We start from the raw sequence: 23280 nt of genomic DNA, 5'->3' as shown, positions 1-23280 counted from the left end.
CTACATCTCCAAAATCATCACCCATAGGTTCTAGTGAGAAGAAGTCTTCTAATACAAGAACTTGAGGGAAAAACTCTATAGTAACAATTACATTATAACCTTCAATAGTAAAGGAGTAAACAAACACTATGCGGTCCATTATAACAAGTAATGGATAAAGCTTAGTGTGAGATGAAGGGAAAGAGAGAGATTCTAGCTAGCACAGGAAGATCATTAGTATGTCAGGGTATGCTCATGGATATATGTAGTGAGTAGTGAGGACCATTTTGGTAGTATGAGAGAGAGAGAGAGAGAGAGAGAGAGAGAGAGAGAGAGAGAGTGTGTGTGTGTGTGTGTGTGTGTGTTTGTGTGTTTAGTAAAGCTGCTGGGACTTTCTATTGGAGATAGATGAGAGCTTATGAGTAGAGGTGTGAGGGGTATTTGTGAGCTAGGGGCTGAAGAACTTAGTTTCTAATTTTGAAACTAAGAACTCAAAGCTCAAAACCTCACTAAGAGCTTAAGAAAAGGTCGAATGGAAGTAGAAGACTCTAGGATGGTAGTAAAATCATTGGGTATGTCCTGATCCAACCTAAACTATCTCCTCACTCTGTTGGTAGAACAGTGAACAAAATGGATACCCTCGTCGACTAGATAAGGCAACCACCCAGCATTGGTGGCTGCCAAGTATGTGATCCCCCTTTCATCAAAGGCAGTTAATGGGGTGGTCCTCCCAACAAAAATCAACTCCCTTGTCAAATAATTCAACGGCAGGAAGCCCAAATAGCTTCAACCCAACCCAGCAATAAGCCAACAAAAAATCAAAAATGAAACAACCACAAAAATCAGTAATAACCTTCGGACAAGGCTGATATTTCTCTTTGGCAAAACGGACTAACTTGCACTTAGCCAAATGCTTGCCACAACATTCCCACAGTAGATGTTGCAATATGGTACTGTGGACAGAAGTAGTAACTATGTGGCAAGAACCTGCCTGCCTCTCATCACCTTGTAGAATATCCAACTGCACATACAAATAACCCAAAAACATAGGAGCCAACGGCAAACTCACCCCAGCAGAAATCTTTATGGCTAAACAAAAGTAAAGAGGTTTTACAACATAATGTGGGTGAGAGCCAAAGATAAACTTACAAAGCCAAAATGCAATGAAGGTCGTGCAACGGACAGCATTGGAAGCCTTGGAAAAATCCCCAACCCAGTGGGACAGCTTCGTGTTCCCACTCATCCCTTTCCTCAACTCAGACTCAACGACCTCCTCCTTAGTAGAAAGCTCAATATTGCTCGAGTCCATATCACCAAGGATAGGCAACAACAGTTGGTTTGCCATATCCTCCAAGGTCATGGTGATCTTGCCGCAAGAAAGGAAGAAGGTATGGGTGGTGCTATTAGGATGTGTGCCCTTTAAATCCTATTGTATGATGCTATGTATGACTTTATGTATGATATTATGTTATAATTAATTAAATTGTTTTATTATTATCTAAAATAATGGTAACATGAATATTTGGACATTATCAAATAGTCCAAGAGATGCATAGTATGTGATTTATGTAATTTAGTTACAGAAGATATAAATTACAAATTCTTTGTAAACTCAAAATTTTAGTTCGTAGTCGGTGATGAAATTGGGCATTTCATCTGCAAAGACTATAACATATCAGCGAAGATGATTTGTCTTGATCATGGAAGGGGAGACTTCTAGTTGATATGTTGATATGTTTTAAGTGTTAAAACATATTGAACTGGACCACTATAAGATTTATTATTTCACTAACGACTGTCAAATGAATAATAAATCTCACGACTTCTATTTACATGAACTCTCAATCCTAAGAGAATAATGAACATGATCATGAAGTGTATGTTACTTTGATATATCAGGAGTGAGATCTAAAGTCACAATCAAAACCTCAGTATGTTGGACAGCCACATTTAATGTTGAAGGAACATATATTCTTAAGATGGAATTCATAATCTCTTAACAGAGATATAAAATATTCCCTTGAGATAAGTTTAATGGATTTGGTTATTTGGAGTGTTAGGTCTAACCACTTTAGTAAGAAGTTACTAAAGTATATATTTATGAAATTGGATTTCATAAATATATGATGAATAACTTAAAGGATTAAACCAAGTACTTAAGGATTAAGATATAGTAATCTTCAAAGTGGCAGTCAACATTCATGACTTTATATTACTACGAATATTTTAATGAAGAGGTTGAATGTATAATAAAGTCTTGGGATATTATTTATTAATAAAGCCTAGAGTGCAATTATATTTATATAGTGGTATTAAATATAATTAATGGTAATTTTAGGCTTGTCAAGAGTTGACAGAAAAACCCAAAACTCATTGGAGCTAGAGTCTTATTTGTCTCTTTTTGTCCCTCTCCAAGCCACATACTAAAACACAATTAGATAATCAGTTATATATAAGAAAAGAAACATACAGAATTTTGTAATGTATGGAAGGTATGAAATGGTGTGTATGTGAGTGTAAGCCACTCTCTTATTCTCTTTTGAACACATACGTGTAAATTGATTGGAGATCATACTTCTTAGGCATAAGTGGAATTGGAGTGAAGATTAAAAGTGTTGCCAAATATTTATAATCTTTGGTTTTTGAATTTCACTGCATCAAGGTACGCTATCTTGTTCTTAAATTCTGAAATTTACATAATACATGTTATCAATTTTAAATGAAGTAAATCCATTAATTTTCCGCTGCGTATATTTTGTATGCAATACAAACTATATGTTTTTCCTACAAGTGCTACACCATCGGCGAACCAAATGACAAAGATTGAACAAGTCGCGATAGTTACACAAGCATCGAGATGAAACGATGGCCTTCAACACATCGGCCTGCTATAACGCCGCCATGAAACCCACGTCGGACAACTCCTTGTCCACCCACTCCTTCCAACCCAAGGTGAAAGTTCAAAAACGTGTATAAACACCCTTGAACGTTTAGACCCCCAAAAACAAAATAACCAATTCAAGCTTTATGACAAACAACTAATGTGCGGAAAATGAACATAAGCTATAAACAGAATTGGAAATCAATCTAAGCCAATTATAAATCACATCCACAGCAGAAAATAAAAGGCAAAGATAAAGGGAAGAGAGATGCAAACACAAGGACAACACACGATGTGTTATCGAAGAGGAAACCGAAGCCCTCGGCGTAAAACCTCTCCGCCGCCCTCCAAGCGGTCAATAATCCACTAGAAAATGTAGTTGGGATACATGAACAGCAATAGACCCTCCAAGCCTAATCTACCCGATGTACCTAAGCCCTCTAAGCTTCTTGCTCCAACGAGGTTGCGCCGAACCTTTTTCTTTTCTAGCTTACCGGATTCCGCTACTAGACCGTAGCATCCGCCATCCTTGGCATCTTCCAATGCTTCCCAAAGCTCCAAAGACACTCAACACTCTGAATGGGTGTGGGTAGTGTTTGGATAGAAATCTCCTCTCAATAGGTATGACAATGAGAGAGGGAATGAGAAGAGACTACAAAGATTTCTCTCTAAGAATGAGTAGCTCTCTCTAATTGGGTGGGTGTTTTGAAGAAACCTCTCTTAGGGTTTTTCTTTCTGAATAGCCACACATATCTTGTGGGAATGAGGGGTATTTATACTGGTGTGAGAATGGAATACGAAGAGTCAGTTTTTCCAAAAACAGGGCTGGCTGGCGACTTGATCTCGCGACTTGACTGAGTCGCGAGTTCAAGTTGCGAGCTAACTTAATGGCCAGTCTGGATTTTTGTCATGTAGTGCTCCAGGTGGCGTGACTGTTCAGCTCCCCTGCATGCTCTGCACGTGAGCAAATTTTGGCGGCTTGCAAGCCGCGAGCCACCCGCGAGTCCTAGCCGCGAGTCTCTGCTTCACTGCACTGTCTTGAGCATTTCTTCACACTCTCTCACACACTACCCTTACATGATTCCCACCTAAATACAAGGTTTCTAAGTGCTATATTACAAGCAAATTTGTCATGGAATAAAGTCAACACATGGTTGATTAAATTCAACCTTACACAAGGAAGTACCGGACCCAAATTCGAAGAGGATGGGCATGGGGAGCGATATCCCTTGGCGTATATCAAGATCAGGAATGGTGGAAGCCAAAGGGGCCAAGAAACGTCTGTATCATAGCGGCAAATAGAAAGCCACACACAGCTCAGCGGCGGAGGCGAATAGTCACCAGGCACCACGAGGAAGTGAATGTGAGCATCATACCTTGGATCGATGAAGGGATGACACTCACTATTTGGGTCGCGACCCCCTTCCTCCTCCTCGGAGCAATCCAATTCGGAGAGAGGAGTCTCTTCACCCACAATTTGGCAAAAGGATCATCGGGGGTGACTTCTTTCCCCTTACGACGGGAAGAACCTTCATCTTTCGCAGGCGACATGACAAATTATTTGAATGGGGGAGATGGGTGGTGAGGTTTTGAGGAAGATGACACGATGAAGAAAAAGGAATAAAGAAAGCATTCTAAGCGAATGATGGGAAAGGGAAGAATTTATGGCATAAAGACAATAAAAGTGACGTGAATGGAGGCAAAGGGTCAGCAGTCGAAAGAAGCATCGTATTAATGAAGCATAACTTATGTTTCAGAATAACTGCTAAACTGGGGAATTCGAAAAGATACTATTCATGGCAAGAAAGAAAATAAGGCAGGGCCTATTGTTCAAAAAACCCGTGGAAAAAAAAAAAAAAAAGGGAGAGAAAAGAGATTATATATATATTCGCATATGAAATGCAGGAGCAATTCATATGCTCAGGGAGCTGAATGATGATGCCCACTTTTGACAAAAGGGCCCAATGGCAGAAAAAACCCAACAATGTGAAAAAGATGGAGAAAGAGAATAGTAAAATAAAGACCATTAGGCTAGAATGGTAGGAATATGGTCAACAGACCTACAAAAGATAACAAGTGACCAAGGAGAAAGCAAATGGGTCGAGGAAGCCATGAAGTAGTAAGCCCATGGGAATTCTATGAGATGGAAAGAAAGTAAAAAATGGGCCGGGAAAGCCCAAAGAAAGGAATTAGTAAATTCATGGGGTCAAAGGCCAATAAGCCCAAAAGGTAAGGATATGGTAATTGGGCCGAGGAAGCCCAAAGGATTTAGCCAAAAAACCCATAAGAGTGAAAGAGGTAAGGAAGGATGAAATGGGCCGAGGACGCCTAAAGAATGAAATGGGCCAAGGAAGCCCAAGGTAGGGAATGGGTTGGCCTAGCAAGAGTGCCAGGTAGTAAAGACCAAAAGAAGGAATAATATAAGAAATTGACATGGTAGATGCTTCAGCCCGTAAGCCTAGAAGTAAGAACAAGGCAAAGGGATAAGTGATATTATAGCAGGAGCAATGCAGTGGCATGGCAGAAGCACCAGCCAGCCCACAAACGTAAGGTAAAAAGACATAGGCCAAGCACAAAGAGGAAAGCCCATACCCAAGCAATGCCCAATCCAAAGAAGGGATGGGATGTAGAGAACGAAAGCCCAAAGGCTCATGTATCATTCACGCTGCAGGAGTTAAACGAATACCAGAGCGTGCAACAGAATCAGACAAACCTGGAGGCACTGGCAAATGCATGAAAGCCAGAAAAGCAATGGGCTCAGATGGAAGTGAAGCATGCACACAAGGCTCAGGCACCATCTACCTGTACCCATCCAATACAGAGGAGGTGGGCCACGGGCTAGAGGAATGAGAGTGTGTGGTTTGGCAGTGGGGAGAAGGGGGACCTATTTTGGGGTTCCCACTTAAGCTCTTTTGGGAAAATATCCTGCTGGGATGACATCTCACCCAAAAGAAGTAAACATGAGCTGGAATCACTAGATGCATGCTATAGAGGTTGGTAAGATAGAAGTTTAACCCTTATCTGGATACGAGTGTCAAGGGAGGTAAGAGACAAAACAAAACCACTTTTGTCTAGAGATGAGGCGTGGCACAGCCAACACAGTGTAGTGGTCGTGGTTGAGCAACCAACAAACCAGTGGGTAGTCCTGGAAGGATACCCACAACAAATCAAAAGCAGTTAAGAGGTAAAAATGGCAAATCCTATCACGGCAGGCAGTATAAAAGGCTATAGACATGCACAGTGAAAAAGGGGAGAACGGCAAACAGAAAAACAGAAAGATAGAAAGAAAGAATAGAAAACAAAGCAAACAAAGAGAGAAAGAAAGAAAGAAAGAATACAGAAAATCAAAAAGAAATGGAAAAACATGAGTGATAGGAGCAAAAGCATGCGTCAATAGGCTACCCACTTCTCTCCCTTTCAATAGCCCACTCTTTAACGAATCAGGAATTCAAGATTAAGCCATCTAAGTCCTTTTTCCAAAGTGTGTAATTTCTACAACAAGAGCTACCTTTGAGGTTACACACATTGGAGATTGGTTCCCTTTTTGGACTTGTATCTGCTAAGCCCATTCCTTTAGTAGATGGATTTTTTTTTTCTCTTGTTTGGTTGATCAATGACTAACTTGCTATTTTACTGTTAGTGTTTCTTCGTCGTGACCTTGTCACTCGTAATCATATTGTGATAACTTCCTTCGTGGAGTTATTCATGTATTATTGTTATTAGCAAAAAGTGTTTTAGTTATCCTGCTGCATCTTGTTTCCTGCTATAACATTTGCAATAACCTTTCTTGCCGTGAGCACGTGATAGGTTCAAGGTTCCTGCCAGGACGCGTTAGCACAAGAAAGGCCTAACTTGCGCACAAGCTAGCCTAAGGTGTGTTTCAGTTAGGCCAGTTCCGCCTCTCCTACCCCAGAATCATGGGCCATGGAACAACAGGAGCAATCCAGCGTAAAACACAAAAAAGCCCCACCACACTTCCTAGGGCAGATTGTGTCACTCCAAGCCAGGTGTCAATCTTGGAGCCCTCTACTAGAGATCTCCATGGTGCTCTCCAAACCACAATTCCCTAAGTTTCCCCATTAAGGTTCATATGCTTGGTTCATGAACCAGAAAATATACATTTTTGGCATGGTAATGAGCGGTTTATAAGTAATTCCAGAAGCTTCCATGACCTGTTCATGGTTGCCCCTTATTCCTTGACCGATTGTGTTGGAGAAGAGAGAGAGAACGGTTGGCTGCAGCTTCACAGCTTTATGTCTTGTCAACACAGCTTTATGTCACATCAGTAATCATGAAAATCAGCTTGTCAAGGAAAGGTGTAAGCTTAGCTAGACATGTGTCCCATTATGATATGATTTGACAAGCTGAAAATGATGGTAGTGGGCCCCAGATGTCAACTTAGTTGTGCTGAAACTTGACTAGTGGCTAGTCTAACCACTTTAGTTATTCAAGTGAGCTTTAGTTGCTGAGATTTACACATGGGTTAGGCTGTCTCAGATGGGCCTTGGTTGAGCTTCTTTGGGTTTGTTCATCCCTACAAAATGAATATTTTTGCCATGGATAACATACATAGGCCTCTGTAGTTAGAGTTTCTTATGGAAAAAATAAGCATATTTCCCATGAATTTTGTAGAAGAAATTGTTTTGAAATATGGGTAATATGTCATAGGTAATTTTATGTTTCCCATGAGTTAGGGAATTTAGTATATCAAAATATGTTTTGCCAAAGGATAGTTTTGGGTTTTGAGCATAATATAATTCTTTTGCCAAATAATATTTGGGCTTTGGTAAAATAATTGTTTGCCCAATAGTTTTGGGGTTCTCATAAAATGTTGCCAAAGTAATATTAAGTCTTTTGTAAATAGTTGCCAAAATAGTATTGGGCTTTTGTAAATAATTGCCAAAGTAATATTGGGCTTTTTGTAAATAGCTGCCAAATAGTACTGGGATCTTTGTAGAAGTTGCCATAATAATATTGGGCTTTTTTTGTAAAAGTTGGCAAAATAATATTTGGGCTTTTGTAAATAGTTTGTGATTTTGTAAAAATATTGCTGTGTAGCAACAGACTTTAGGGGTGTCACGTAGCAACGGGCTTTAAGGTGCCACGTAGCAACAAACTTTAGAGGTGCCGCGTAGCAACGGACTTTAGGATGCCATGTAGTAATGTGCTTTAGAGGTACCGTGTAGCAACGGGTTTTGTAAGAGAGTTTTTTTGGGCTTTTTTGGTTTTTCCCACAAGGTAAATGAGTTTGGACTTTTATAGAGATGACATATTTTTTTGGCCCAATTTTGGTAATGGTATGATAAGTATTTGTGTGGGCCCAAAATAATTTATGGAACTTGTATGGGAAGTATTTGTGGGAGCCCAAGTTGGGTAATAATATGTGGGAGATATTGGGTAATATTTATGAAGGCCCAAGTTGGGTAATAACATGGGGAAATATTTGGGTAATATGTGGAAAGTATTTGGGTAGTATGTTGGAAATATTTGTGGGGGCCCAAAGTAGTTTATGGGCTTGTATGGGTATTTTAGTGAGTGGGCTAATGAGATTAGAGCCTAAAAATTTGTACCTTAACAATTCTCAACAAAAAAAAATACATAGATTCTTATGCTGTGCTAGTGCTAATATGTGAATATGTTGCAGAACCTATCCATACATGCCCCTTGAAGAGAGAAAATTATGGAAGAAAAAGATGATTGATGTACACACTGTAAAAAAAAAAAAAAAAAAAAGATTCTTTGCATGATTTGCCCTATGAAACAAAAAAACAAGATTCTTGTGTTTAATTCTTTGCTGACACACTAACAAAACAAAAGTAAAAGTGAATATATGTTTATAGTTAAGTAATTTGTTTGTATCAAAGTGTCTCATCTTGCATCCTATTTATGGAACTTGCATCCTATTTAAACAACACTAATGCTACTGAAGCTTCCACGGTTCTTATTCTCCACTCTTTTTCCCCTAAAAATTCTATCAACCTTCTTCTCCACTCTTACTCCCTCATAATTCTATCAACCATTTTCAATTCATGCGTGCCATACATTCTACAAACAACTGTAAGAAACAACACTTGTAAATATTTATTCATTCTTTATCTCTTACAAGGTAAGTTACATCTCTTAAGTAGTTACTTTTCTTTTTATAATATTCATGTTGATATGTCTTAGGGACATGGCTAAGCATGAAAATCTCGTTTTTAATAAATAATTTGTTCATGAAAATCTTATTTTTGTATTATGTGTTTTGCAACATGAACTAATTTGTATGATATGTTTTAAATTATTTGTCCATAAATTCTTGCCTAAAATTTCATATAGCAAAAATATATTTCAAAATTGACATAAATTTTCCTTAAAGAAATACTTACTTTGTTAGCCTATAATAAACATGTATGCTACAAGAAAACCCAAAAAAAAAAAAAAAAAAGGCTAGTATATGCTCATAAATAAAAAATCTAAGTTTTAGGTATAATAATAATAATAATGAAAATTGTATGATACTAGAAATATTTATCTATTATCATATGGATGCATGAGAATACTATAATCTGTTTTGTTTTAGAAGAAGCAAAATGAAGAGCTACATAAAATAATTAACTTAACCCATAACAGATCCTACTAAATGTTAATGTTATGGTAAGTTACTTAAAAAAAATAAAAATAAAAATAATTTTAACTACTATGATGGACAATAATAAATTATCAGTGAACCAATCCTCTTTAATAGAATTCTCTTAGCTCTACTTATTTAAACATTGAATATTTAATGGCCCAGGCTCCATTTCGAATATATCCTACATTAAATGCCACAATGAGTTAAATCATGCAACATCCATTACTTATATTAGTAGGAAATTGTCTATAAATCAAACTAAATTAACCTTTTTTTTGGGACTAAGATAACCTCTATGATATTAATGAATTGAGAATAAAGTACTATTAAGATCTTGGTCAACCCAAATTATCGTATTCTTAAATTCATACACACATAATATAAAGTGTAAGTGAAGATGCATTTTCACAATATCTTTAATATATAAACACTGAGATTAAAAAATTAAAATATCTGAAGGTATATTTTTTACAAACCATCTATATAAAAAATTACAAACTAAGAAAATAATTTCCAATTAATTTAGGGGGCCGAGAAGCTTACTACAATCGCGATACAAAGTGAAGGAATGTAGGAATTATATAGTGATACTTGCAAGAAAAGAAAGGAGGAACAAAAAAACACAATCAAATAATCATAAATATCTTCTAAAAATATATAATCTTAAATAAAAACAAAATAACAATAATAAAATTAAGGCGAAAAATACATTTTCGTCCCTACATTTTCACGCGATTTCCATTTTGGTCCCTAAGTTTTTTTTTTTACCGCTTTTAGTCCCTATTTAGAAAAACGCCTTCCGTTTTAGTCCTTTCCGTCAGTGCCGTTAGGGCACTGACCTATGTGGCAAACGGAATTATTAAAATAATAATAAAAAATTTTATTTTGTTATTAAAAAATGCCAAGTCAGCATTTAAATTTTAAAAAATAATTTATTGATTTTAATTAAATAAAAAAAATAAAAACAGAAAAAAAAAAAATCACATTAATTGAGATTGAAGTGTGTCTTGAGCAAGAACAACAAGAACACAAACTCAGATCTAAGAACACAAAATTAAAATCCAAAAATCACAAACCCAATAAATAAGAACTTCAAATTAAACCCGAACAAAGAATTAAACGTGAAAACAAACACAAAACACAAACCCAAAAATTTAAAATAAAACCAGCACAAACCCAAAAACAACAAAGAACACAATCCCAAATCAAGAACACAAACCCAGAAAATTAAAAAAAAAAAAAAAAAAAAAAAAAAAAAAAAAAAAGAGAATGAACTAGACATCAAGAGATTAAACTAAGAAGATGAAAGATCTGTGTTTTAATTATAGAGCAAGATCCTGGATTTGAACAAACTTTTTGCCCCAAACTCCGATTCACGTTGAAAGCGCAAAAACCCATTTAACAAAAACAAAAACAAAAAGCCAAAGCCCAGAGAAATCTGATTCGGAATGGGGACGCCATTTCCGGGCCTGCAACACCGAGACGGTGGTGGAGGCGTGGCGGTAATGGCGGGACCAGTGAAAGCTATGGAGCCCACACCATCAAAGACTTGTTTGAAGAACTTGTCGCTTAAGCCCCGATCCTAATCTTTTTGTTCTTTCACAAGGCTATACGTTCCGAGCTCGAGAGGTTACACCATGCCGCCGTGACTTTTGCTACCACAGGTGGCGATATCAAGCCCTTGTTCGACCGCTGCCATTTTCTCCAAGCTATTTACAAGCACCACTGCAATGCCAAGGACGAGGTGTGTTTTGTAATTTTATGGATTTCTTTCAGATTGGAAATTTTTTTTTTTTTTGAGGTTAAATAATATGAATTTTCTATCAGTTTTTGTTTATTTAGTTGTTAGCTTGAATAAAATTGATTATCCTTTTGGCTGTGTGTTCAAATCCAAAACCTCGTTCTGTGATTAAAACCCAGATCTTTCATCTTCTTGGTTCAATCTCTTGATGTCTAGTTCGTTCTCTATTTTTTATTTATTTTTTTTTTAATTTCTGGGTTTGTGTTCTTGGATCTAGGATTGTGTTCTTGGTGTTCTTGCTCAAGACACACTTCAATCTCAATTAATGTGATTTTTTATTTTTATTTCTGTTTTTTATTTTTTTTATTTAATTAAAATCAATAAATTATTTTTTAAAATTTAAATGCTAACTTGGCATTTTTTAATAACAAAATAAAATTTTTTTATTATTATTTTAATAATTCCGTTTGCCACATAGGTCAGTGCCCTAACGGCACTGACGGAAATGACTAAAACGGAAGGCGTTTTTCTAAATAGGGACTAAAAGCGGTAAAAAAAAAAACTTAGGGACCAAAATAGAAATCGCGTGAAAATATAGGGACGAAAATGTGTTTTTCGCCTAAAATTAATATATAGTGACTACTACAGTTTTTTATGCTAAATATCAAATATAACTTACAATGCTTGTAGTTCATAATAAAATTGAAAGAAACTCAAATAAAGGATTTATGAAGCAAATTTTTTAATAATAATTATAATAGTTTTAGCAAAAATAATCATACACACAATAATTAGTATTAACTATAATATAACCATATATAATATTTACAATATATTAGCGTATGATATTTAAAAAGCATATAATTAATTTTTATTTTCCAACCTATAACCACCCTAAAAAGTAAAGATTCAAGAAACTTAAAATACATTTTATACCAACTAAACTTTAATAAAATCAAAAGAAACACAAATTTATGATTTATTGTACTAAATAAAAATATTAATAATACACATACATATCTTTATTATAAACCAACAAACATATTATGCAATATATTTTTTCCCAGTAATAGATGTAATAATTGATAATAATATAGTAAAAATGATTATAAAAAGATCACAATAATACAATTTATTACAATTTTGTGGTCATATAATAATAATAATAGTAAATAATATTAAATAATTTTAAAATTAATAAAACACATATATAAATTTAATTAGAGAGTAGAGATGCTTACCACAATTGTGATACCAACTGAAAGAGAGTGATACTTGCAACAACAAAAATAAATAAATAAATAAACACAATCAAATAATAATAAATAAACACAAAATAACAACAATACTGAAAAGTTTTTGTGAATCAATTTGACCCTTAAAGTGTTCAAGATATTGTATTTATAATTGTAGGGGCGGTTTTTGGGGCCCAGGCCCAGCAAGCAAGTGGTTCTGGCCCAAAAGTCCCCAGACAATGAATTTGTAGAGAGTGGATTACAGAGTTAGGACTAGACGAAGTGAACGTCAGTTAGATGTACGCCATGCAATACGTTGAACGTGAGAATATTCCGCTTACGTTTGATAAGATATCGGTCCGAGGAGACGTATACGTGCACCTCTTGCTCTGTTTACAGACTAAAGAGTTCTTTTACCTTTCTCTCTCTCTTTTTCTGAATTCTCCGATCCCCTCTTCAAGGGGATCTCCTTCCCTTATATAGCCTCCTTGAATTGATAAGAACCTTACACTTGTTAGCCATCCAGACCTTCACTTGAGTGCCTGTCCCATCGGACATCTTCCTTATCTTTCTGTGAGTTGCATTGGCCAATGAAATACTGTTCGCCTGTCTTCTCCACATTAATGCGGCTGAAAAAGTAGCTTTCTTGCATTTAATGCGGCAGTTGTGGCTTCTCCCTGATGCCTTACATTTTCTTCTTTCCTGCTGTGTGAGGCTCACCCTCCTACCCACGTTCACCTGGATGGGTTCTTCACTGTGGAGGGGACACACATTGGGCCCAAGTTCGCGTGTCCGAGGAGGCATTCCTCCTCGGACGTCTTTTGGATCAAACCGGGTTCAACAGGGTTGGGCCGGAGGTCACTCGGGCCCCTATTCCCCGTTGGGTCATGATTGGGCTTTGTGTGGGTTCACAGGCCCATTTGTTGATTTTGGGAATTTCATCCCTACAATAATGATATCAACAACTTGTTGATATCATTATAAATACTTGAGATTTGCTATACAAGGCAATATTCTGCAATGAGTGATAAATATTTGAATTTCAAAATAGACCATTTTATCCTAAGTTAAAGGCAACAATCTATGCTGAAGTTATGGACATCAATTAAAAGATATTTGAAAATAAAGTATTTCTAGCATAAGTCATAGTCTTTTTTTCTTTTTCTTTTTTTGAGAAGCACCTAAGTCATAGGCTGATTTTATATTATCAACTATAAAATAATCAAATTCATATTTGGTGACTATTACAATTTATTATGGTAAATTTCAAATATAACTTAAAATGCTTGTAGTCCTAACCATAAAGAATTCATTAATCTAAAATTTGAATAACAATAACAAAAACAACAATAATCATAATCATAATCATAGTCATACAAAAAATATTAACTCTAATACAACAATACATAATATTCTACAATGTATTAGCTTCTAATATTTACAAAGCATATATTTATATAGTAAGAATAAATCTATTAATTTCTAGAGCTGTAAGTTAATAAAGCAAAGCAAAAAACTCACATTAACCCAAAACTTACAATCCAAAGTTGTGCACACGAGAGCAAAGAAAAAGAGTATAAAGCAATGAACAATCAGAAGTGAAACAATACCAGAAATGTTAACACTTTATGTGAGGAGATGCAAAAACTAATGCTGCCTTTTATAACGATGAGGAGAAATAAAAAGACAAAAATAGAATCTATACATGACATAAATTCTATGTGGTGTGATATTAGTAGGTTTTACTGGGAATGAATAAGAATATATTCTATGTACTTCTTTTTGCTTTTTGGAGAATAAGAATCTATATTTTGCTTTTACATTGCAGGCAAACCTAACTGACTCCTCCAATTTTTGACAACTCCATTGCCACAATTTTTTTTTCCTTCATTTTCGGCAACTTCATTGCCACAATTCCTATTAAATTTTTTCTCTCTCCTCCCCTACAATTTCGGCAACTTGGTTGTCACAATTGCTTTTTTCTTTTCAAGCACTTCTCTCCTTCGAGAACTTCATCTGGGCAGCCAAATTTGGGCAACAGTAATTTCGATAACCTCATTACCGAAATTCAAATTTTTTCTCACTCCAGCCGTCACATCATTTCTCTCTCCTCTCTCATACTTTTTGTTAGAATTTTCGACAAGAGTGTTGCTGAAATTTGCTTCTTTCTTCATTTTTCCAAATAACTTTTGTTGATGCCCATTTTTTGTAAATTCGTACCCAAAAGCCCATACGGAGGAAAGACTAATGAAAAGCAAGGCTCAAAGGCCCACCAAGAAGATCGAAGAGCAAGAGAGGTCCAAGGAAAGAAATGCAAGGGAAAGCGATTTGCAGCAGAATACAAATCTGCCACAGAATACAGTTCTTCAGCAAAATGGCTTTGATAGATCAAGGCAAATTGGGCCCAAAACCATTTTGATCCAATTAACATTATTTGACCCACAAAGGCCTAAATCCTTTTGTATCAAAGGATAGGTGTGAAAACTAATATGAAGAAGTACAATGAAAAGAAACAAGGAACAGCAGGAAGTGTTAGTAACAGGAATTGCATGAAAGAAAGAAAAGCCAAACTACAAGAAATGACAAACACAGTAGGAAACCATGAAGAAATAAGACAAAGACACGCAACAGAACAAAATAAAGCTAATCTGCTACAGCAAAAACGGCATGGGAATGAAAGAAGACAAAAACAGAAGATAGTGGAGTAAGCACACAAGGGCCGGAGCACCACCAACCTGTACTTAGCTAATACAAGGGAGGTGAGCCCACGGTCAAGAGGATTCAGAGGGTGTGGTTTGGTGGTGGGGGAAAAGGGGGTCTATATTTGGTTTCCAGCCATGACTTCTTTTGAGAATACACCTTGTTAGGATGGTATTTTACCCAAAAGAAGTAATAGATGGTTGGGACCATCTAATGCATGCCATATAGCTAGGTAGTGAGGTAGACCAATCCTTATCCATTTAAACCTAGAGGTAGAGGTATACAACAAGAACAAACAAAAAGGAATTTTGTCACGAAATGAGTAGTGGTGCAGCAAATGTATTATGAGCAGAGGTAGTGGTCGGGCAACCAATGGGTTGGTGGGTAGTACTGAAGGAATGCCCACAACAAGTTAAAAACAGTTGGTGAAGCCCTAGGGGTAAAAGGGAGAGATCTCATTGAATCAGTTCACTATAAAAGGAGAAGGTAGCCATGGATGAAAGGGGAGGACTCAATGGAGAAGCACCTAAGGGGGGAGAAGCACCTAAGGGAAGCACTTAGAGAGAGAGAGAGAGAGAGGGACCCAAGAAAAGGAAAGACCAAAGGGGGAACAACCCATGGCAAGAGAGTAGTAAGAAACTAAGAGTAAAAAGAATGGAAAAAAAGAAAGAAAGAAAGAAAGTGGTAAAAAGAAGAGAGAAAACATGGCAGAATTAGGGGCATGCATCAATCTTTTCCCTCCCTCTTAGCAAACCCATTCTTTGAAGTCTCCAAAAGTAATAGCTAGTACCGTTTAGGCCTATTCTCCAAAATGCACAACTTTGATGGCAGAAGCCTATGACAAGGTTGTTCAAGTTGGGGTTTGGGTTCCTTCTTGGTTTACTTATTTTATGGAAAGATTCAATGCTTGATTTCGATTGCAAATATATTTGATTTCTCTCATTATAACTTATATCTGTTGTATTTAGTCATTCTACTGTAGCCACGTTTTTATTACGTTTGCTGCATCAATTTTCCTGCTGTGGTATCTTTACTTGTTGTATTAGTTATTCTGCTGTAGCACCTTTTTATTATATTTACCATGTTAGCTATGATACTAGCTAAACCTTTTCTACTGAAACTTTCCTATTTCTTTGTTATTACGTGTTTTACTTTTAACACAAACTAATCATTATCCTACCATAAATATATATACATATACATTGTTTCTCATGTTCCGCAAAAATATATTTTATATATGTACATATGAATACATATAAGTACATATACAAGTATATGTATGTATATATTTGAGAATATGCTAACCCATGTAAACTAATATTTACTTGATTGGTATTTTCTTTGGGTTTTAGATTTGTTTATGTGCAGGAAGTAGAAAAGTATTTCTACAGTAAAAAAATGAAGAGTAGTCATTCACGTTGCAGAAAAGTGCAAAAATCTTCACTGCATAGCAAAAGGCGTTACTGCACAGCAGAAAGTTTTACTACGGAGCAGAAAGTTTTATTGCACATCAGAAGGTTTCACTGCATAGCAGAAAGTTTTACTACACAGCAGAAAAGTTAGTCATGTGGTAGAAACTGGAAAAGTTCATTTTGCGGCAAAAGCAGAGGATAAGCTCACCTTGCAATGTCTTCCCTTGGACTTGGACTTGGTGTTTGCGCACAAACTGGCAACGACAGAATAGTACTTTGGAGCCCATTATGCGGAGTGCCAAGCCCAACTTCCTTCTTAAAAAAAGCCTAGACTAAGCGTTGTCAAATAACATCAAGATGCATGTCTGAGGTACAAGAAAGGTAAAAAGAACCCTTGACAACTTCCAACAGTTTTCATATCACAAATAAACTCACTTTTTTGCAATATTTAGCCAAAAGACTCAATAGTAAACTATAGGTTTGATGTGTGAAAATGAGTAGCTCCACTATTGAGGAAAAGCTTGTATTTGGATTACTGAAACTCTTGTAATCCCCAACTTTTGTAGATGATTTGTCTTCTAGTTATAGAGCACCTTGCCTTTCAGTTTTTTATTTTCTTTTTTCAATTTTTTTGCCATCCTTGAACAAGAGTACGTTTATATCTTTTTAAAATGGATGCCTCCCAAATCCGAAAGCTATATAGCTCCTCGTTAAGTTGTGATTCTTTAATTCTTTATGAGAAACTTTTATTAACAAAGAGACATCCTAAAATCCATTTACTCAACTGTGGATTCTGTGAGATTAAAAAAAATTCTTTATCATTTTATCCATGCACTTTCTACTACACCTGCCATTTATTCTCCCAAAAAAAAAAAAAAAAAAAAAAAAAGAGTAATTCTACTGCACATAAACTGCCATAATTTTTGCCACAATTATCTTACGTGTTAAATTGTGACTGATTGTTTATCACTTTTATATGAACCTACAATTTTTTCTTCACCTATTACGTGATCAATTATGGTGTATGACTTCTATCCAGTGTCCTATGACACTAGACCTGTTACGAGCATGACACGTATCCATTTTTGGACACGTGTCATGATCGCAGCTGATCCAATGTACTGGAGGTACTAGACAGAAGCCACGCCCATACTATTTTATGTGGTCTTAAAATTTTTCATAACTTAATTTTCATCCCAAAAAAAAAAAAAAAAACCACAACTCGTTGATGATAACAGTGTTTGAATAGGATTATGTAATATAGGAGGGGTTTTTTCTTTTGAAATGTCCACGAAGTTTGGTCCTTTGGACCCCTTTTTAGCTCAAATAAATTTTAATTTTTTAAAAATATAGTTCCTGGATTTTAAGGCCATATGGTTTGTGTACTTCGAACACCAGGACTCATGAAAGGGAACTAATAAACAGTAATTGGACCTTGAATAAGGAAAGTCATGCACAAACATGTACTGAATTCCAAATCGAGTGTTCATTCGGTAAATATTAATCATATTAACAATTATAAAGAGTCCTAATTGTAATAACTCACCCAATCCTGAATTGCGTGGAATGACCCAAAGGTAAATGTAGCATGCTGCATATTGGCTCAAACATATATGTGCCTTCAAGCAAGCAATCTGGGTATAGATTTTATTCAAACTTCTTGTCCATTGTTAACTCATTATTTTAACCATGTAATAATATTATATTTTACCGGAGAAGTTATATCCTGTTTCCGTTGTATGTTACCTCTCCCTCACAAGAGAACGGACCCCACAAGTACAGGATAAAGTTTTACGTTTTACATAGGCAAGTTGGAACTTGGAACTTGCCAATGTATGTTACCTCTTCCTCACAAGAGGACGGACCCCACAAGTACAGGATAAAGTTTTTCATTTTACAGAGGCAAGGTGGAACTTGGAACTTGCCAATGAGTAATAACCTTTCCATAAAAGTATTCTCATTAGAGTTTGTCAATTCACCCTTTGCTTGGTGTTGGAAAGATTGTGCATAATATAAGGAGCTACGAACCACTTTGTTTTGGCCATTAAATAACACTGCACATATCAAGGCTTTGAAAATACTCTCTCAAGTATCAAACAAAAAGATACTGTGGGTGATGGGTTGCACATAAACTTGTGGAATATATAATGAATAATTAATCGGTTCCAGAAGCATTGTCCGATTTTTTTTAGAATATACTAAAATAATACATAAAAATCACTGCTGTAACAACAAAATAATTTTCTTTGCCACCTATCATCTACACATAATGTAAACTTCACATAGACAAACAAGCTCAAAGACATAAAGCCAAAATATGAGACACATACATATCTCCTTACCTCTGAAACTTGGCAAGGACAATAACTTAAAAAAAGAATTTTCAGTCTTCAAGTTGTGTTATTTTCCCTCTAGCAGTTGATTCCACACTGCGTAACATCTGGACCGGTAACTCTAGTGGTAAATGGATCTACTCGCACCCATAACAATGAGAAAATTGAAGCAAGGAGAATTGACCAGACGACAACAATGGTGGGTGTCCGGTTCTGGCGACCCATCAAACCTTTAAGGAAGGGATACAGATGGACAATCACCCAAAAGGCAAAGAAGAGCTTCCCAAAGAGAGGACCCCATGATTGGTAACCGCTGTTGATGGCATAGGAAATCCCTGCAACGACTCCAACCAAGTTTATGATAAGGAGAGTTGTTGGTGGGATGAGAAGGGTTGTCCACTTGAACAAGTACAATTCAGCGAAGTCTCCATCTTCATCTGATGCCTTGGATGTAACTGTGAAGTTGGTGTCAATACCAGCAAGTACTTTAAGCAAACCTTGGAAAACGGCAAAGAGATGGGCTGAAACACCACCAATAACCCAAAACTGCTCATTTCTCCACCACTCATCAATTCCAACACCACTCCACCTCATCTCTAGGATACCGGTAGCAAAGATGGAAAGAAAGAGTGATATAAACCATATACTTGCAATGTTACTGATCTGCAAGTGGAATAAGCCAAGCAAAAAAATTTAGCAGATACTAAAGACCAGCATTTTGAGACAATATTCATAGTATACACAAACAGGAACAAGTAATTTTTTTTCTTCTTCTCTCATGGAGAAAGTTTCCCCCAAGCACAAGAAAATACAGAACAGTTTTTATATTTCCATCTTTTATCTCTTTTTCACAACAAGAGAGGTGTCAATGGTGTTTTTACCGACTTTGCCTTGCTCATTCCCCTCCAAACCCTTTTATTTTGAAAACAAAAACTAGCAAGAAGCATGCGTTCCTTTCCAATATATACTGTAATTCCAGTAAATCCTACTATTCTTAATTAATGGATGCCATGCCAGGGTATTTATGAAATGTTAATTCATTATAGTGAATTTTTATCTGTTCACCATTTCATATTTTGAAGCAAAATCACAAACAACTCCCCAAATAACAAAACACTGTAAGCTCTTGTAGGATGCAGGGATTGCAGAGGGTGATGATAGGGAAAAGATTATTAAAAAAAAGGTGCCCTGTTAAGATAATAATGACAAGTATTGTACAGAAAATGAGTTTGGTTATATAACACACCTGTGGAATAATGAACTTGTTTGTAAGTAGACAGACAGCCGGCAAAGTACAATACATAAGAAGAGGAAGAGCAGTGATTGGATAGATGGTGGTGTTGATATATGCGAACCTCTCGAGCCATTTAAGCCTGCCATTATAACCGTACCAGATAGGGCAATGTCTACTGAGAAGAATTTCCACAGAACCTAAAGCCCATCGAAGCACTTGGTTCAAACGATCTGACAGATTAATAGGAGCAGACCCTTTAAAGGCTGGGCGCTTGGGCATGCAGTATATTGACCGCCAACCACGAGCATGCATCTTAAATCCTGTCAGAATATCTTCAGTAACAGAGCCATAAATCCATCCAATCTGCAGTTCAAGACACAAATATTGATTAGAGAAAATGAAATAAAACAGAAATTTACAAAAATTATCCAAAACCCGATCCACCATGTGCAGAAATGGGAAGACTGTACACATAGAAATGCACTCTATAAGCCACGATGTCTTGTTTGTCAATTAATAGATGGTTACTAGAGGAAACCAATACCAGTGCAGAAATGCTGAGAAATTTCAAGGTAGGTAAGAGAGAGGATTGAAGGAGGAAAGAAAAAGTTTTAGTGTAACAAACTTTTATCAGCTTTCAAATTTCATTTAAAAAGAAAAACCTGGTCCTGGTTGGGAGTGCCTTGGTGGTGGATGTTTCTTATTAGCTGATATGATGTGGCAAGCAACAAGGAGTTCTTATAGATGTGGACAAATTCATTGTGTGGTGTGCACCAATCTTTAAATAAGTAACCTTGTACCTTACTCAAAGTTTAGGGAAGAAACTGCATACCAAATTTTAATTGCCAATAACTTGTAGTTGCCTATACTACAAAAACTAAGGGTCTGGTTTATTTTTCTCCTTTTTCTAGGCATCTAATCATATCACGATATTAAAAGTATGTATAACAGTATTTTACAAAAGTAGGTATTGTTCCTATTCCTTTCAGACACATACAAAAATGTTGCAAATCTCTAAAGCCAGAGGCATATTCTGCTTAAAGTACATCTTGGTAAGTCAAAAGACTAATAACAAAGTTAAAGAAATAAATAAGAATACATCATACCTCAGTTCCCCATTCTGATTTGTCCTCATAATCACAGCTGATGACATGAATAGCCTCTTTAAGAAGAGTTTCTGGTGTTGCAGATTGTGGAACACCACCATTCTCCATAAGTGTAGACGCAACAAAAACAGCAGACTGACCAAACCTTTTCTCCAGGCTCATTTGGGACATGAGTAGTGACTTTTCATCGTCAAATCCAGCACCTGAATTTAAAAAGAGTAAGAAAATGTTAGAATCATATCTAAAAAAATTACGAGAGTTATAAGATGCCGTTGATATTGTACAAATATAGTTTCATGAATGACAAAGTTGATTTTAGATCTTGTTTATGTATTAAGGTTTACCACTCAATAAGAAGCAATCATTCTCTCCTTTTAAACAAGTAAATGAGGAATTTATTACATTGTCAATAAATTCAAGATGACATGGAAGGATCTTGATTGGTTTATAATTTATTTAAAAAAAAAATACCCAAAACAATAAAGAAATAATATTCAAGCAATTTACCTTCCACACCCTCTTCTATATCCTCTAGACTGAAAATAGGCACAGCGGGGTCTACATTCTTGCTAGATTTCTTCTTGTCTGAACCCTCTTTACTAGATTTTGAACCCTTCTTTCTTGACCCACCACAAAGCGAAGATAAAAATCCAGCTTTCTTATGCTTAGGTTTGAGAGGTGGCTCATAACCATATAAAGCTGTTCTATTGAAGACGCATCCAGTACCCACATAAACAGGGCCTTGAATGCCATCCAGACCTCTCAAGTTGATCTGAAATTTAAGATGATAAGTATATTATCAAAAAGATGTTTAGCAAAAAGATAGCAAATAATTTTAAACAAATATCAAATGTTTTGTCCAATCACAAGGACATCAGACACATCACACAAGTGAACACAATTAAAACCATTCAATAACATCAGATGGACACAAAAGAATCCATCGCTTAAATTGGAGGATGTAAGACTTACATCAAAGAAGACAGTATTTCGGTTGGCATATCGATCATTCCTATCAATACCATCAAACCTCTGTGGAAACTGAACGTAACAAACATGTTTTCCAAGGTTGGGATCCATTAGGAAACACATAGCTTCTCTCAAGGCCTTGCTGTTGTTTATGTAGTGATCACAATCAAGATTCAACAAGAAAGGTCCATTGGTAAGCACTGCTGATACTCGAACCTGAAAGTGAGTATTGAACACTAGAGGTAAGATAAATGTAGGCATAAAGAGAATGCAAAAACTCCGGAATTCATATTTTTAACTACTCACAAGTGCATTCATAGCACCAGCCTTCTTGTGATGTTGAAAACCTGGACGCTTTTCACGAGAAACATAAACTAAACGTGGAAGCTCATTACCCTCAGCATCAAGCCCTCCACTTTGGCCCAAGAAAACCTGCACATAATGAAATAGACAAAATCTTACTAAGTAAATGATACTCCTGCAAGATAGAAGATACACTTGACTCCACTTTACACCGTAATTGGAAAAAAGATGGGTGTGGGGAAGAGATTGGTACTTCAAGGAAAAAATCTAAGTAGTTTGTTCTATGAACTTCAAGGAAAAGTTGCATCAAATAAGAAACACATTCAAACCATAACTGAATTCCAACAAGCAGTAGGCTGACAGTTTTAACCACAAGGAGTAGTACAATCAGCTAGGAACCACGCCTCATGAAGCAAAGGTCACTTGTTTGAACCTCCCCTCCCCACTCCCCTTGGGACCAAAATTTACATATTAACAAGTAACTTGCAATGTTTAGCTTTAAAACAATACTAGTCGCATACCCGTGCGTTGCGCGTAATAATTTTTTTAGGATAGTCTCATTAAATATTTTATTAATACTATAATTTTAGTTATTAACCATTAGTTTTTAAGTTAATAAAAACTTTAAATATACCTTTTTTTACCTTCATACACACATAAATATAGTGAATCTTTACACATACCTTTAAGAAAACTTTATATATTCCATTTTTTTGGGTGCGTAAAATTATAGACTATTACTCCATAATGATAGTGACTAATTAATTTTATATA

General features: G+C 36.0%; 1 protein-coding gene across 6 annotated transcripts in view; it reads right to left on the bottom strand.

Moving 5' to 3' along the window:
* LOC126723926 (cellulose synthase A catalytic subunit 3 [UDP-forming]) overlaps nucleotides 1-23280 on the bottom strand; it is a 108506-nt gene that overhangs the window by 16338 nt on the left and 68888 nt on the right. For 2 of the 6 annotated variants that reach the window (XM_050427945.1, XM_050427944.1), the window contains 6 exons: nucleotides 22510-22635; nucleotides 22207-22419; nucleotides 21742-22006; nucleotides 21235-21437; nucleotides 20141-20491; nucleotides 18690-19557 (listed from right to left, as the gene is read on the bottom strand). The exons of 2 other annotated variants lie outside the window; for them this stretch is intronic. In XM_050427945.1, the coding sequence (XP_050283902.1) occupies nucleotides 18973-19557; nucleotides 20141-20491; nucleotides 21235-21437; nucleotides 21742-22006; nucleotides 22207-22419; nucleotides 22510-22635 (1743 nt within the window). In that variant the 3' untranslated portion in view covers nucleotides 18690-18972. Of the gene's footprint in view, nucleotides 1-18689; nucleotides 19558-20140; nucleotides 20492-21234; nucleotides 21438-21741; nucleotides 22007-22206; nucleotides 22420-22509; nucleotides 22636-23280 lie in introns of those variants that run through there. 2 more of the 6 variants (XR_007654517.1, XM_050427943.1) reach the window with 2 other exon arrangements.

This window comes from Quercus robur, chromosome 4 (genome assembly GCF_932294415.1).
Source record: "Quercus robur chromosome 4, dhQueRobu3.1, whole genome shotgun sequence".
NCBI lineage: Eukaryota > Viridiplantae > Streptophyta > Magnoliopsida > Fagales > Fagaceae > Quercus > Quercus robur.
This window is presented reverse-complemented; position numbering and strand designations above follow the sequence as displayed.